Here is a 14913-nt window from a genome sequence, read left to right on the forward strand (position 1 = left end):
CCGGAACACAGTAGTTAGCAACCTTAGTCAGCTGAAACACCCGCTTGTAGAAAACCCGCTCATATCACAATTGCCAGATCTGTTGATTTGTTGTAGGGACTATTCAACGCTAGGTGCTTGACGCAAAGGTTTAGCGTCCACATACTACACAAAAACCGCCCATAAGTCCTGATATAGGCACCACTCCTCCCACGCCGTTTCCAAAATTCCCTCCACACGCTCTGGCGTCCCACACCCATACTCCCGTCCCTCTAGCCGCTCCTCCCGTCGTTCCGTTCCAACCCACTCCCAACTGCCCTCTTGCAGCACATCTCCCACTTTGCGAGACTTGCCACAAATGGAACCGGAGCCGACCATTAGCGCTCTCCTCAAGGCTGTCACAGCCCTCACAGCCACAGTCGGGTCCCTACAGGACCAAATCCGCAACCAAGGCCAACAGCTCACTGAGCTCAAAGCCATATGCAAGGAGACCGCCAACTTACTCGGCAACAAGGATCAAGGAGCCCCTCAAGCCCAGCCTGGCCCATCGACTGGGCCTATCACCCCTCCGACCCACTCAGGAGGGGAAGTCCACACTCCAGGCACGGTTAGGCCTGGACTCAAGGCCCCGTTCCGACCCTCTAGAGGAACGGGCTATGACACAGAAGAGGAAGAGGAACCCAAGCGAGCCCCAAAGAAAGAGCCTTGCGGAATGCCTAGGAGTCTGAGCTCCCTTACCCCCTTTGATTCAGGGTCCAGCGTAAAGCAACCCAAGATGGATCTCCCTGACCCATACAAAGGAGATTCCAGGGGAAGAAAGGCCACCCAGTGGCTAGACCGTATGCTACTTTGGGTGGCACTTCATCAAGATCAATTCAATGAAGAAGAGCAGATGGTTGTGTGGATACTTTACCACATGACAGATAAGGCAGCCAATTGGGCGCTCCCCCTCATAGGGGCCATCATCAAGGGCAAGGGCAACCCGCCAACCACTATCCCGGCCTTAACGGCCAAATTCAAGGAGGTGTTTGCGGACCCCAATGCCAAGAGGGCAGCCGCCAGGAAGATTGCCGCACTAACTCAGACCACAACCACGGCTGAGTACGTAACCAAGTTCCGCAATCTTATGGCGGAACTTGACTGGAACACTGAGGCGTTCATTGCCCAGTTCACACGCGGTCTTCACTGGAAGGTGAAGGAACTCCTGTCCACCAAAGACAACATCCCGGACAATGATCTTGAGGCTATATTTGCCGCCTTGGTCAAAATTGACAACATTTGTTGGGAAAACAAGGAGAACCAACCCAAGAAGGCCCCCGCTAAGTCCCCGGCTACCGTAGCCACCACTTCCACCACCACCACTCAACGGGTCCAATTATCAGAGGACCCTAACTATGTAACACCGGAAGAAAGGGATCGCCGCCGCGCGTCTGGCCTCTGTGTCAAGTGTGGCCAAAAGGGACATGGCATTAAACAGTGCCCCAACGGCTGGAAAGCTACAATCAAGGAGGCTGCCAAAATTGGACAGGAAGAATCGGAAAAAGAGTGAGGCCAAGAGCTGCCATCAAGCCCTTGGTCTCTCATTTAGAAACGCATGTATCTGTCTCGGAATTTGTAAATATTGCAATGGACTCAAACAAGAAACCCCTACTCTTCCTAGACATGACACTGCGTGACTATCCAACGGATCCTATCAAAACCCTCATTGACTCTGGCGCCACCTCCAATTTCATATCTCCCACGTTAGTAGAAAAACTCAAAATCCCAAAAACCCTACTTGAAAATCCACAAGTAGTGAGGATGTTAGACAGTACAATATCCCAGACTGGTCGCATATGGCACCAGGTTCAACTTGCGGTCTTGGTCAATGGCCATTTCCACCACATTCCCTTCCTTGTTTGCCCCATAGGCAACACCCCAGCTATACTTGGCATGACATGGCTCACATTGGAATCTCCCTTGATTGACTGGCAACAGGGACTTGTCACGTTTCCTGAACAGGTCCAAATAGCATTGGAAGAAGAAGCCGACTCAGATCCTCTAGCAGACCTCCCCTCTCAATATCATGAGTTTGCTAAAGTATTTGGCAAAGAAGAGTTCAAGGTTTTACCCCCCCACAGGGAGTACGACATTGCCATAGACCTTGTCCCTGACGCCAAATTAACCCCAGGCCCCATATATGGGATGACTGATGCAGAGTCTAAGGCCCTGAAACAACATATTGACAAGGAATTGGCAACAGGCAAGATCCGCCCAAGCACCTTGTTGGCAGGAGCCCTGGTCATGTTTGTCAAAAAAGCGGATGGTTCCCTTAGATTGGTGGTGGACTATAGGAAGTTGAACGACGTCACCCACAAGAACGTCTACCCCCTCCCTAGACAGGACGACCTTATGGCCAAACTCAGGCGCGCAAAACTATTCACCAAGCTGGACCTACAATGGGGATACAACAATGTTAGAATCAAGGAAGGAGACGAATGGAAGACAGCCTTCAGGACCAAATATGGGCTGTTTGAATACTTAGTCATGCCATTTGGACTCACCAACGCCCCAGCCACTTTTCAACACTTTATGAACAACCTGTTCAGGGATCTGATTGACGTCACGGTGGTAATTTACCTAGATGATATTCTCATTTTTTTGGAAAATCCAGAGGATCACCCAGCCCACGTCAGAGAAGTACTGTCACGCCTTATGAAGAACCAGCTCTTCTGCAAATTATCAAAATGTCACTTCCACGTCACCACGGTCGATTATCTTGGCATTGTTATATCTCCTTCAGGTTTCTCCATGGACCAGAAGAAGGTAGAAGCGGTTACATCATGGCCTCAACCCAGAACGGTCAAACAGGTCCAGGCATTCCTAGGGTTTGTTAACTATCTCCGTTGCTTCATCCCCAATTTCAGTTCAGTAGCATGACCTCTGCACAACCTTACCAGAAAGGAAACCCCCTGGTCATGGGGCAATCTAGAGGAAGCAGCATTCCAGGAATTGAAGGTTCTTGTCACAAAGTTGCTGGTCCTCATCCATTCAAACCCAGAACTTCCCTATTATCTCAAGACGGATGCCTCAGGGGTTGCCATGGGAGCCATTCTTAGTCAGCGGGGCCCAGATAACCAACTACATCCAATTGCGTACATGTCCAAATCGTTCTCAGGAGCAGAAGGAAACTATGATACCCACAATAAAGAACTCCTGGCCATCATCAAGGCCTTGGAGGAATGGCGTATTTTCCTGGAAGCTACAAATAAGCCGGTCCAGGTATTTACAGACCACCGCAACCTTGAGTATTGGATGCAGGCAAGGACATTCAATCAACGGCACGCTAGATGGCGCGTTTTCCTAAGCAACTTCAATTTTGAGATACATTACCGCCCAGGGAAGCAATCAGGGAAGCCGGATGCCTTGTCCAGAAGATCAGACTACATTGATACTCCCCAAGAACCAGAAGTCATGCTACCATCAGAGGTTTTTGCCAACACGTCAGAAGAGGAATTAGAAATTGTCACGGACATTCGCACCAAACTCAAGGAAGACCCATCACTAGAACCAATCATCAAATTCCTTACTGAAGATGCAGACAACGCGCCCCCTTCAATCAGGAAGGCCTACAGAGAATATGATTGGGAAGAGGATCTATTATGGTACCGCGGAAAACTGGTAGTTCTGGACTCAGAAACCCTGAAAGAGCAACTACTGAGGGAATTCCATGACTCCCCGCTGGCGGGTCACCCAGGCCAACAAAGGACGCTTGAACTTGTCAGCAGAAACTATTGGTGGCCTGGAATGAAATCCTCTGCTAAAGAATGGGTCAAATGCTGTCCAGTTTGTCAAGCCAACCAACGAGCGCATGCCCCGGTTATCTCACTGAAGCCCTTAGAAGTCCCCCCTTTCCCCTTTCACACCATATCCTACAACTTCATTACAGGGTTCCCCAAATCCCAGGGACATGACGCCATACTGGTCGTAATTGATTCCTTTTCAAAGTTTGGTCACTTTATCCCCACCTCAAAAAGGGTCACATCAAAAGGGTTAGCGGACTTATTTGTCAATCACGTCTGGAAGTTACATGGGTTACCCATAAAAACCATCTCCAATAGAGGCACCACGTTCACCGGGAAGTTCCTCAGGGCACTATACCAACAACTTGGGATTAAACCTGCCTTCTCATTGGCCTATCACCCGGAATCCAACGGTCAAACAGAGAGGGTTAACCAGTTCATAGAGTTCTACCTCAGATTGTACGTGGCTGCAGACCACTCAGATTGGGCCACATGGTTGCCACTGGCTGAATATGCATACAACAACGCCAAGCATTCTGCCACAGGGAAAACCCCTTTTGAACTGATATATGGAAGAAACCCGGTCATGAACCCATCCAACATCCCAGCTAACGTCCCAGAAGCTGATCTTGTAGCAGACACCCTTGCACAGGAATGGAAGGAAGCAGAATCCGCTTTGAGGATGACAAAGGAAAGAATGGCAGGATCAAAAGGCACAACTCCAGTATACGCTATTGGGGAAAAAGTATGGCTGGATGCTAAGAATGTGGAGATTTGATCCAACTCCAACAAATTAGACCCCAAGCGCCTAGGGCCCTTTGAAATCACCAAGAAGATCTCAAGCCATGCTTACCGCCTAAAGCTCCCTGAAACACTAAAAATCCATGACGTTTTCTACGTGGGGCTACTTTCCAAAAGCCATGAATCACCAAACCAGCCATTTCCGGAATGCCCTCCTCCTGAGTCAATAGAAGGAGAGGAAGAATACAAAGTAGAACAGATCATAGATTCCAAGAGGCAACGGGGAAAGTGGTTCTATCTGATCAAATGGAAAGGGTACGGTCCAGAAGACAACTCCTGGGAACCAGAGGAACTACTGGAACATAGTCAGGAAGAAATCTGTTGCTTCAATAAATCACAACTGAAAAAGGCTTGTGACTCCGCCAAGAGCCTTTAAGGGGGGGGCAATGTTACAACCTTCTTACATATACCACTGGACTCGCACGATTTTTCTGATATTTTTAGTATTTTTTACGGACTTTATATCTTATGTTTTTCAATCACGTGATCTCGGCGCTTACTATGCCAAGATGCCGCGCCGAGATGCCGTGCCAAGGGCGCTTAGGAGAAATCCATGCTTCTGCGCAGCCTGCAGCACGCTTCCCTTTTTCACACGGACTCTTCTTTTCTCATGAGCACAGACCATGTAGATAGTGTGCTCTTGTCTATATATACAGCAGGGAAATTGCTTGGAGACCCCAAGTCAATTTTACCTTGTCTCATATTCATTGAGGAGGCATCAGCCAGCTAAGTAGCCGGTCCCCAGAAGTTCAGCTAACGCACCACCCCTTACTTAACCTATCACACCTCCCAGGCCTAAGGCCCCCTTGCAGTAGTATAGTTAGTAGACCGCCTTAAGCGGTATTAGGATAGCCTAGTTTAGTAGTAGGTTACCTTGTTGCTTGTAGTAGTACGGCCCTAAGCGCCTGCTCCCACCAGCGTGTACCCACCTTACAGTGGTGTACAACATGGGGGCTGCCTTGCAATCCATTAACCTACTGTTGAAGCCGGGGGAACATACAAAACACCTAATGGAATATTTACGCAAAGTTTGGGGCCTGTCCAGGGGAGCAGGTACCGCACGGGGCTGAGAGGAGATGAGGCAAGGTTAGGATGGAGGGTCTGTGTAGGTGAAGGAGGTGGACCGGTTTCCTTTTATTTTATTTTATTTCTTTTTGTACCTTTCTCTCTTTCTTTCTTTTGCTCTCTCTTCACTTTGGACGTGACACCGCCTTTGGCGCCAATCATAGGAGCAGATACAGGGTCTATATGTATGGGACGGTGTGGGGTGTGTCTCAAAAACACTGCATGGGTGCAGTGGATGGCGGGGGGGCTCAGGCTTGTCTGTTGGGCTTTGATGACATCACACTGTTTCCCTTTTATTTGAGTTATGTCTTACATACCATAGGTAAAAGACAATAAATCACAGATACCAAAAAAAAAAAAAATAGTTCTATCCCCAAGCTACTGTGCACCCCCAAGGTGCGGATTTTTGTCAAAATTCGCACCTTCATAGCTCATGGTGAGGTTCCAAATGGGCCGGTTCTGTCCCAGGCCTGGCCAGGTTTCATATTTTAACACCCGCCAAAAGGCCAGTACCTTCTGCAATCTGTAACTAGGTTACTTTCAGAGAATTGGATGTCCTGGCATTGTACTAGTATTTGCTTTTAACTTTGAGCCAAGGTGTTGCCTTGTATATTATAGCCCAGGATTTCCTGGCCTCTTCTTAGACAGGAGCCTTTATGACCCATTATTCCTCCATGTTGATGCAATTGCCTAGGGCTTGTTCCCTGACCGCGAGCAATTCCGCTACGTGCCTAACCTTATCTTGGCGGCTATGTGTTGCAGACCTGGGCCCATAGTATGGTAATGCGTGACGCTCTGCATTAAAGCCATAACCATTCCGCAAAGCTTGTCTGGTGATCTTGTCACCTATGTGCTATACTGTACCCATGGGTCAGTTTAACGCCCAAGCTTGTAACCCGGCACTGTACAAGGTTATAATGCTGAAAATCAGTGCGTGTGTTTGAGTGAGAATTGAGCTGAAATCAAGGTCAATACATACTGATTTTAGGTATCAATTCTTCCATAGTATGGTTCATGCTGAGGGAGGCATACTAACATTGTAATTTTCAGGCCATATCCTACTGAAAAAAGGAATCTTTTACTGATGTACTGATTTTCAGGATCTTATCACACTACAGTGCGGGTCTTGGCCTGCATTTTCACTTTGCAGTACTAGCCGATGAGTCTTGTAATAAGCTTCGCGACTTGATAACCGAGAGGTTCTTGCAATATGAGACTGATTATTCGGAGGTTTTTGTTCCAACCAGTATAGTTGCGTTCTCCCTAATTGGGGTAGAGTCTCGTTTGAACTACTTCTCGCGTAAACTCAGTGCATAATTGCACAACCTTCCTTTGTATCTGGAATGTGTGGTACGCTGCACCTTCCACCGTGTTTCCTGGTAGCAGCCAATACAATTCCCAGTTCATAGAAGATTATACAATCAGCGAACAAGTGCACACAGCGTCGGCCAAGTTAGATTTCGACATTGTTGAGATTTGTTCCTCATAGTTCGATAGCTACAAAGAATGTCAGTGAGCAATGGTAACTCAAGATAAATAAATGTAATTCTCTATATCCACAGGGGTAGTCTCACAGCACATACAACTTCCAATGTGGGATGCTAAACTTAGGGTTATAGAGGGCGACTTTGTTTACATGCATACTATTCAACCCAACCATCACACAAAACCCCGTCTTGGCGATGAGTCAGGACCACTCAATCGTCATTATCATCTTCAGGCTCCTCTGCGATTACATCTAGTAACTCAGGACTCAAGGGTAGCATCTTTCCGTGCTTCAGAAATTAGTCAAACCTCCCACAATGGTTCACAGACTTGACTCGCCAGCGTATGAACAGCCTGAGCTGTCGGACGACCCGCAGGATTGTACGACCAGCAGCTCATAAGTATCGCCCACAGTACGTTCCCAAGTACGCTCCTCTCAGGTATGATGCTCTCGGGCCGTGGAGGCGTCTTTTTTCGATCTACAATATGCCGGTAGAGCGAGATCTCAGACCGGCTAGAGAACGGAACCTCTGTCGTGAACGCTTCCTGATTCGTATATCAGTAAACATAAATACCGCAGAACCACTCAGACAAGCACCAGAATAGTCTGCAACTGCAAGTCAGTTTCATTTACACAAAGAGATGGGCCATCTTACCATTCCGAGCGCATATATGTCTCCTTCCTTTGTATGACCAGTCTTTCCTCGTAGTATCTCCGGGGCCTGTGATGATATCACGTGAGTTTGCCCAGCGACAGGAGAACGTTTGGCCCCAGCTTACTGTCCATCTAACCGAGTAGCTCGGACCGGTGTTAGTTTGCGTGAAGTGCAGTGTAGTGCTCAGAAAACTGGCACAGCCAAAGTCGGTCAGTCTTGGAGCTCCGTTGCGGTCGATGAGAACGTTCGCCTGTAGTTAGTTATTCAGGGAGTCAAGAAAGCTGAGATTGGTATGCCTCGTACTCCTTTCAGGTCCCCGTGTACCTGATGAACCGAGGTCAAACATCGAGGCAAAGGTGGGTGATAGCCTGGTTTTGATATGGAGTCACTCTACTCACAATATCCATGCTGTGTAGGTATAAGACTCCTGCGCAGATAGACTTGCTCTGGGAGTCCGGCGTGAGGACGCCTGATGGATAGAGACACGTAACACCAACTCGACTCACTAGCTCGCATCTGTTGACCGTTGGGTTGCGTGACAGGTAGTGTGGCATGTTTCCGTTGTCTTCCCACTCAGACACCATCGCCAAACATTCGCGGAATACTGTCAATCCGATCAGCTCAACGACATTGGGATGCTGGCATTTCGACCATGTATGAATCTCCCGTGCGGCTCGCTGAACACATTCATAAGGCGAGTTGCGAGACGATAAAGTGCCGGGCTACCTGCCTTTTGGTACTTTCCAACTAACTCACTTGATTCGCCGTAAGACCGAAACACTTTGATGGCAACGCGTGTTCCAGTACGAAGTCGACCAACAAATATATCACCCAAGCCGCCAGTAGCGACTGGATGATTGGAGCACAGAGATAAATCAATCGATGGGGTGATATCGACGCAGCCATGGGTTGTAAGAAGGTTGAGAATTTGGGTGGAGGTCTAAAACAATGAATGTCATAGAGCAGAAAAAGTAAGGAAAAGAAAGAACCATGACAGATGAGACAGTATCGGAAAGATTCTGTTCAAAATCCAAAGTGGCTCTCTGTGGTTGTAGCGCATTCTGGTTTAGCGCCGAAAATGATTAAAAAACTGAAGATCGTTGAACAACCAAAACGATTGGAAGGCTATAAAGTAATATGCGCACATGGTCATGAGAAAATTACGGGCAAAACCAAAATTTTAGGATCGCAATGCCGGCCTGGGATCGTACATACCAGCTGAATTTGTGAGGTAGAATGAGCAAAATTTAGGGTTGATGGACAAACGTGGAGCCCTACTCACAGGCTATATCCACGACGCAGCATGAGCACGAGTGAGAGCGGCGAGACGAATGTACAGTCCCACTCACTTCCTATATCCACGAAGCAAGATGAGCACGAGTGAGAGCGGCGAGACGAATGTACAGTACTACTCACAATCTATATCCACGAAACAGGATGCATGAGCACGAGTGAGAGCGGCGAGACGAATGTACAGTCCTACTCACAGTCTATATCCACGACGCAGGATAAGCACGAGTGAGAGCGGCGAGACTAATGTACAGTCCTACTCACATACTATATCCACGAAGCAGGATGAGCACAAGTGAGAGCGGCGAGACGAATGTACAGTCCTACTCACTTGCTATATCCATGACGCAGGATGAGCACGAGTGAGAGCGGCGAGACGAATGTACAGTCCTACTCACAACCTATATCCACGACGCAGGATGAGCACGAGTGAGAGCGGCGAGACAAATGTACAGTCCCACTCACTTGCTATATCCACGACGCAGGGTGAGCACAAGTGAGAGCGGCAAGACAAATGTATAGTCCTACTCACAGTCTATATCCACGACTCAGGATGAGCACGAGTGAGAGCAGCGAGATAAAGCTATAGCATTACTTACAGGCTTTATCCACGAAGCAGGATGAGCACAAGTGAGAGCAGCAAGACGAATGTACAGTCCTACTCACTTGCTATATCCACGACGCAGGATGAGCACGAGTGAGAGCGGTGAGACGAATGTACAGTCCTACTCACTTGCTATATCCACGACTCAGGATGAGCACGAGTGAGAGCAGCGAGATAAAGCTATAGCATTACTTACAGGCTTTATCCACGAAGCAGGATGAGCACGAGTGAGAGCGGCGAGACGAATGTACAGTCCTACTCACATACTATATCCACGACGCAGGATGAGCACGAGTGAGAGCAGCGAGATAAAGCCATAGCATTACTTACAGGCTATACCCACGGGCTCACAGTTCAACTTATTAGTTCTCGCCTAGCAAACCTTTCAACCCACCGGGTTTGAATTATTCATGGCTGCTCGACTGGTGTATAAAATCTAATCGTCAGACACGATTTCTCCCAGCTCAGCGCAGTCGATACTTCCACACCGGTGGTTAGTATTCACACAAACCTCTACTAATGGACCTGTAATCTACTTGGGGGGATTGTTGTGGTCGAGCGCCAGCGGAGGCTAAGGGCAACCCATTATAACATTCTGTCCGCATGTATGTTACGTGAGCACATCAGCTCACCATTAGCCCGTCACGTGAGATTCGGCACCCCAGGGCCGGCCTTGGCGTGTCGATCTCCAGTCGCCTTTTCTTCTCGATCTCGCTAACGCCATGTCGTCCACTTCTGTACGTGCTTGCTCTTCCTTTTGCTTGTTGATATTGATTCGATGGGTTTAACGCAGCACTCACCGTCACCTGAAACCATGACTCGAGCAAGCACAGCAGCTGACACTCCAGCCGCCGCAACACCTGGCTCAACCGCAACTGACCTGCCGAACCTTGCAGAGATGGCAATCACGACACCAGTGGAGGATGTAGATGCGACGCGTCGAATGGCTCGTCTCAACTTCCTACTCGAACGGTCCTCGCTCTATGCAAAGATCCTGGAAGCACGGATTAATCAGCAGAAGGAAGAACAAGCAAAAAAGCCCGCAGTCGAAAAGGATACAGCAAAACCGCAAAAAGCCACCGGAAAAGGAAAGAAAAGGGCAAGAGCGAGCGATAGCTATGATATTGCTGGGCACATCGATTCATCGACACTGGAAAAAGCCAACAAGCGAGCAAGGGGAGAAAAGGTCAAAGAGGAAGAACAGACCACTTCGTTACCAAGTATGGAACAGCCAGATCTAATCACAGGAGCAAGACTGAAGGACTACCAACTGGAGGGGGTGAGGTGGATAGCAAGTCTATGGGAGAACGGGCTGAACGGGATCCTTGCGGACGAGATGGGACTTGGGTGAGCTGGCTTGCATTGTTTATCGATCTCGACTATTGCTGACTTTACCCAATAAAAGAAAGGTTTGTGGATCATAACACAATGCACACGTCTCTGATCTATGTTTTAGACCCTGCAAACAATCTCATTCCTTGCGCACATGAAATCCAAAGGGGTGTGGGGCCCGTTCCTCATTGTCTGCCCTCTGAGTGTGCTGCACAACTGGATATCGGAGTTTGAGAAGTTTGCACCATCAGTGAGTACTAGTATAGCGTTGGTCATTGCTAGCTCACAAGGTATGACAGATACCGGTGTGTATGTATCACGGCTCCCCTCAACATCGAGTCGAGCTGCGACAGACTGTACTACGACAGCCAACGTCAAACGCATCACTGCCTAAACCCAAGCGAGGACGACCGAAGAAAAAGACTGATGACGAACTGCCTGAACAAACGACACAGACGTTCCCGGTTATTGTGACAACTTATGACATGGTAAGTGACCCTGTTTCATTGCTCTTCCCCACTGATCCCTTTTTCAGGTCATCAGAGATCGGATACATCTGGCCAAGTTTGGATGGAAGTACATTGTAGTCGACGAGGGCCATCGACTGAAAAACGTTCGCGCCACATCCAGCTCACCATGAATTTGATATTTACGTGATGACAGATGAACTGCAAGCTGATCCAAGAGCTGAAGCAGTACCCGAGTGCTAATCGACTGATTCTGACTGGCACACCTCTCCACGTACGTTCTTAAATATCAGACCATATCCACATAGCTCACTTCGGGGCAGAACAATCTTGCGGAACTATGGTCTTTATTGAACTTTATTCTTCCGGATATCTTCAACGACTTGCACTCGTTCCAACAATGGTTCAACTTTAGCGAGAATACTGACCTGGGCGACCGAACAGCCGGGATTGTATCACAGCTGCACGCCATTCTGAAGCCGTTCCTGTTGCGTCGACTGAAGACGGATGTGGTGACCGACCTACCGCCGAAGAAAGAGTACGTACTGTACGCGCCGTTGACCAGTGAGCAGAAGGATCTATACCAGGCAACACTGGAGAAGGACGTTCGGGACTACCTAATGAAACAGGCGTTGGATGCATTGGAGAAGGATGAGGAAAAGGAAGAAGTAGAGGAAGTTGTGGATGAAAAGGACGACAAGAGGAAGCTGAGGAAGCGGACTAAGCCCGCTGCTCCGGCCTACTTGCTGGAAGATGACGACGATACGTACTTTGATGCCTTGGAAAGAGGCGACTACGATATCCCGGAGGAGACCGAAGAGGAAAGGAGGAAGAAAGAGAGGGACGCTGCCAAGAGGCAAACAAGTGAGTTGATCATCCCCATTTCATACACGGCTCTGATTTCGCCCTAGTTCGAGGTGTAAACAACCAGCACTTGCAAAATGTTGTGATGCAACTCCGCAAAGTCTGCTCTCACCCATACCTGTTCGACTGGCCTACGAAACCCGACTCGGATGAATCTGTTGTTGACGATACGTTGGTTGCGAAGAGTGGAAAGATGCTGCTTCTGGAACGAATGCTGGATGAACTACTAAAGAAAGGACATAAAGTCTTGATATTCTCCCAGTTTACGACGGTGTTGGATATCATTCAGGTTCGTTCAGTTCTCGCATTGATCAATATTCACATTAAATTTGACCATGTGTAGCAATGGTTAACTCACTGCAAAGACTTGGAGCACTGTCGAATTGATGGATCTACTTCTCCCGAAGATCGACGTGAACAGATGGACTGGTTTAACAAGTCCGGACATGGACATGACGATCCTCGTATCTTTTTGCTTTCGACTCGTGCGGGAGGACTGGGGATTAACCTTGTGGGAGCTGATACGGTCATATTCTTTGATCAGGACTGGGTGAGTATAGACTACCTCCTCATTAAAACTGGTAACTGATTCAGAGTGGGATTAGAATCCTCAAATGGACTTGCAGGCTCAAGACCGTGCTCATCGTATTGGCCAAACCAAGCCCGTGTTGATCTTCAGGTTGATCTGCCAGCACACAATCGAGACCAAGATCATGCAGAGTGCGACGAACAAGAGAAAGTTGGAGGCGATGGTTATTGCCAAGGGTGCGTCCATCGAACCAGTCCCACAAGATACACTAACACTCTTGATAGACAAATTCCGAGGCTTTGAAAGCCGCAAATCTCGCAACGAGAACCTCGTCAACATGGCAAACGAAATGCTCCAACTCGAAGGCGAAAAGATCAACTTGGTGCATCATGGAGATAAAATCATTTCAGACGCAGATATGGATGTCCTGCTCGACCGTCGTCCCGAAGTGTTCACACAGCGTAGCAAGGGCTGGACCGGCAAGAATGAAGGCACGTTCGAGGTGTACGAGGCGGAAAAGGATGAAGGGAACGATGGGTTGGCGAGGATGGGTAATGACGAGTAAGGTAGATCTAGGTTTCGTATCTGGGTATAATTTTCTTTTACGTTCGTGTAATTGTTCTCTCGATTCGAGATGTGTTATAATTATTTCTTTTTCAATGCAATGGTTGTGTCTCTACGCGCGTGATGGCCTGCCCTGAATTTGATCTTGGTGCGGGGCTTGTGATCGGCGACCACCCACAACAAACGGGCAACTAGTACTGGAGTCTCTGGTTTCTGTGGCTGATATCGGTATGCCTCGATTATCCCAAGCTGCTACGAATGCTGCTTCTGCGGAGAGTCAACAGGATGTGGTTATGGCTTCCGAAGGAGTTGATAATTATGAATTGCCCAAGACGTTAGTGACGCGGATTGTCAAGTCAGCGGTGAGTGCTCAACTATCCAACACAAAGACCGAGTGTCTCATGGGCATGCAACGACTTAGATACCTGAAAACGCCAAAGTTCAAAGAGAAGCAATGCACGCGTTCTTGAAAGGCTCGACGGTGTTTATCAACTACCTCGGTGCGTCTCGACCATACCATTTCAACCAACACGAAATTAAAACTCGCCGCATTCGTTAGCTGCGACAGCACACGAACTGTCACGAGCACGAGGGCACAAATCGGTCGGTGCCGCAGACGTGATCAAGGCTATCGAGACGATCGAGTTTAATACCGACGGATTGGTCAAGTTTTTAGAAATGGATTTAGAAGGTGGGTCTCCCTCTTGTTTCTTTTCACTACTTGATATTTAAATATTGTGATAGCGTATAGGCAAGGGACGAAAAAGCCTAAACCGGCTGCAAAGCCCAAGCCTAAACAAGGGGATGCAACCACCACTGCTGGTGCATCTGTCGCTGCCTCGGCGTCTGCCTCTACACCTGCCAGCGCGAGTGGTCGCAAGTTGAAAATTGTCGTTGCGCCTATACGGGATGATGACGAGACGGGTCCGATGGAGGGTGAAGTGGTCGAGATGAGGCAAGAGGAAGAAGAGGAGGAAGAGGTTGGCGAGGATGTGGACGAGTTGGAGGATGACGGTGAGTCCAATCCTCGAGTTCTTAGAGTACCTATTGACATTGTTGTAGTGGATGAGGAGCCGGACGAGACGGTTACAGAGGGTGTTAGTTTTGCTACTAGTGGAGTTGAGAGTTCGATGATGGACGAATCGTTTAGGTCGACTACCTGATACTATATTTGGCTAGTTCAATTATTTATTGCATTCTTTTGAGAACCCAAGCTAGACCGCGAATCTCATGAATGAGGATCTAGGCCAAGTTTGAGATAATTAGAAAGTCATTGATGTGTTTGCTCCGAAACCCGAGGACCTGTCATTGAATTCAACCAATTTGGGAATTGAAGAGACGCCGCCGGGCGCTTGTGTGATGTGCCCGGGGGTGTGGGTTAGATCGAGTGAACGTCCATCGCTGCTGTCCAGGCCACTCCTCGTGGCTAGATATCAAGCATCCCTAGTCAAGTGGCAAGAGTGTAGGGAGACCTGACCTCGCCTGAACGCGTGCT

At 48.5% G+C, this 14913-nt stretch overlaps 5 protein-coding genes across 5 annotated transcripts; 4 read left to right on the top strand and 1 right to left on the bottom strand.

Annotated features, from left to right (window-relative positions):
• Nucleotides 1-337: 337 nt before the first annotated feature.
• RhiXN_08119 (Retrotransposon-derived protein PEG10) lies at nt 338-1528 on the top strand (the record flags this gene model as incomplete). Its single annotated transcript, XM_043327935.1, has 1 exon — nt 338-1528. The coding sequence occupies one exon, from the start codon at nt 338-340 to the stop codon at nt 1526-1528; it is 1191 nt and encodes a 396-aa protein (XP_043183320.1).
• Nucleotides 1529-1641: 113 nt separating this feature from the next.
• Nucleotides 1642-4938, top strand: RhiXN_08120 (Retrotransposable element Tf2 protein; the record flags this gene model as incomplete). Its single annotated transcript, XM_043327936.1, has 5 exons — nt 1642-1721; nt 1775-1842; nt 1889-2846; nt 2919-4506; nt 4567-4938. 5 exons carry the CDS (start codon nt 1642-1644, stop codon nt 4936-4938), a joined length of 3066 nt encoding a protein of 1021 aa, XP_043183321.1.
• A 2386-nt stretch (nt 4939-7324) lies between these two features.
• RhiXN_08121 (kinase domain protein) lies at nt 7325-8674 on the bottom strand (the record flags this gene model as incomplete). Its single annotated transcript, XM_043327937.1, has 9 exons — nt 7325-7393; nt 7443-7658; nt 7711-7719; nt 7769-7834; nt 7893-8018; nt 8072-8092; nt 8167-8214; nt 8275-8445; nt 8525-8674. 9 exons carry the CDS (start codon nt 8672-8674, stop codon nt 7325-7327), a joined length of 876 nt encoding a protein of 291 aa, XP_043183322.1.
• A 1710-nt stretch (nt 8675-10384) lies between these two features.
• RhiXN_08122 (lymphoid-specific helicase) lies at nt 10385-13419 on the top strand (the record flags this gene model as incomplete). Its single annotated transcript, XM_043327938.1, has 12 exons — nt 10385-10399; nt 10456-11009; nt 11068-11071; nt 11119-11244; nt 11294-11482; nt 11530-11607; nt 11658-11735; nt 11785-12325; nt 12373-12614; nt 12669-12875; nt 12931-13090; nt 13139-13419. 12 exons carry the CDS (start codon nt 10385-10387, stop codon nt 13417-13419), a joined length of 2475 nt encoding a protein of 824 aa, XP_043183323.1.
• Nucleotides 13420-13648: 229 nt separating this feature from the next.
• Nucleotides 13649-14581, top strand: RhiXN_08123 (Histone-like transcription factor (CBF/NF-Y) and archaeal histone; the record flags this gene model as incomplete). Its single annotated transcript, XM_043327939.1, has 5 exons — nt 13649-13780; nt 13840-13918; nt 13978-14109; nt 14163-14432; nt 14481-14581. The coding sequence occupies 5 exons, from the start codon at nt 13649-13651 to the stop codon at nt 14579-14581; spliced, it is 714 nt and encodes a 237-aa protein (XP_043183324.1).
• Nucleotides 14582-14913: the final 332 nt, after the last annotated feature.

This window comes from Rhizoctonia solani, chromosome 9 (assembly GCF_016906535.1).
Source record: "Rhizoctonia solani chromosome 9, complete sequence".
NCBI classification, from domain to species: Eukaryota; Fungi; Basidiomycota; class Agaricomycetes; order Cantharellales; family Ceratobasidiaceae; genus Rhizoctonia; species Rhizoctonia solani.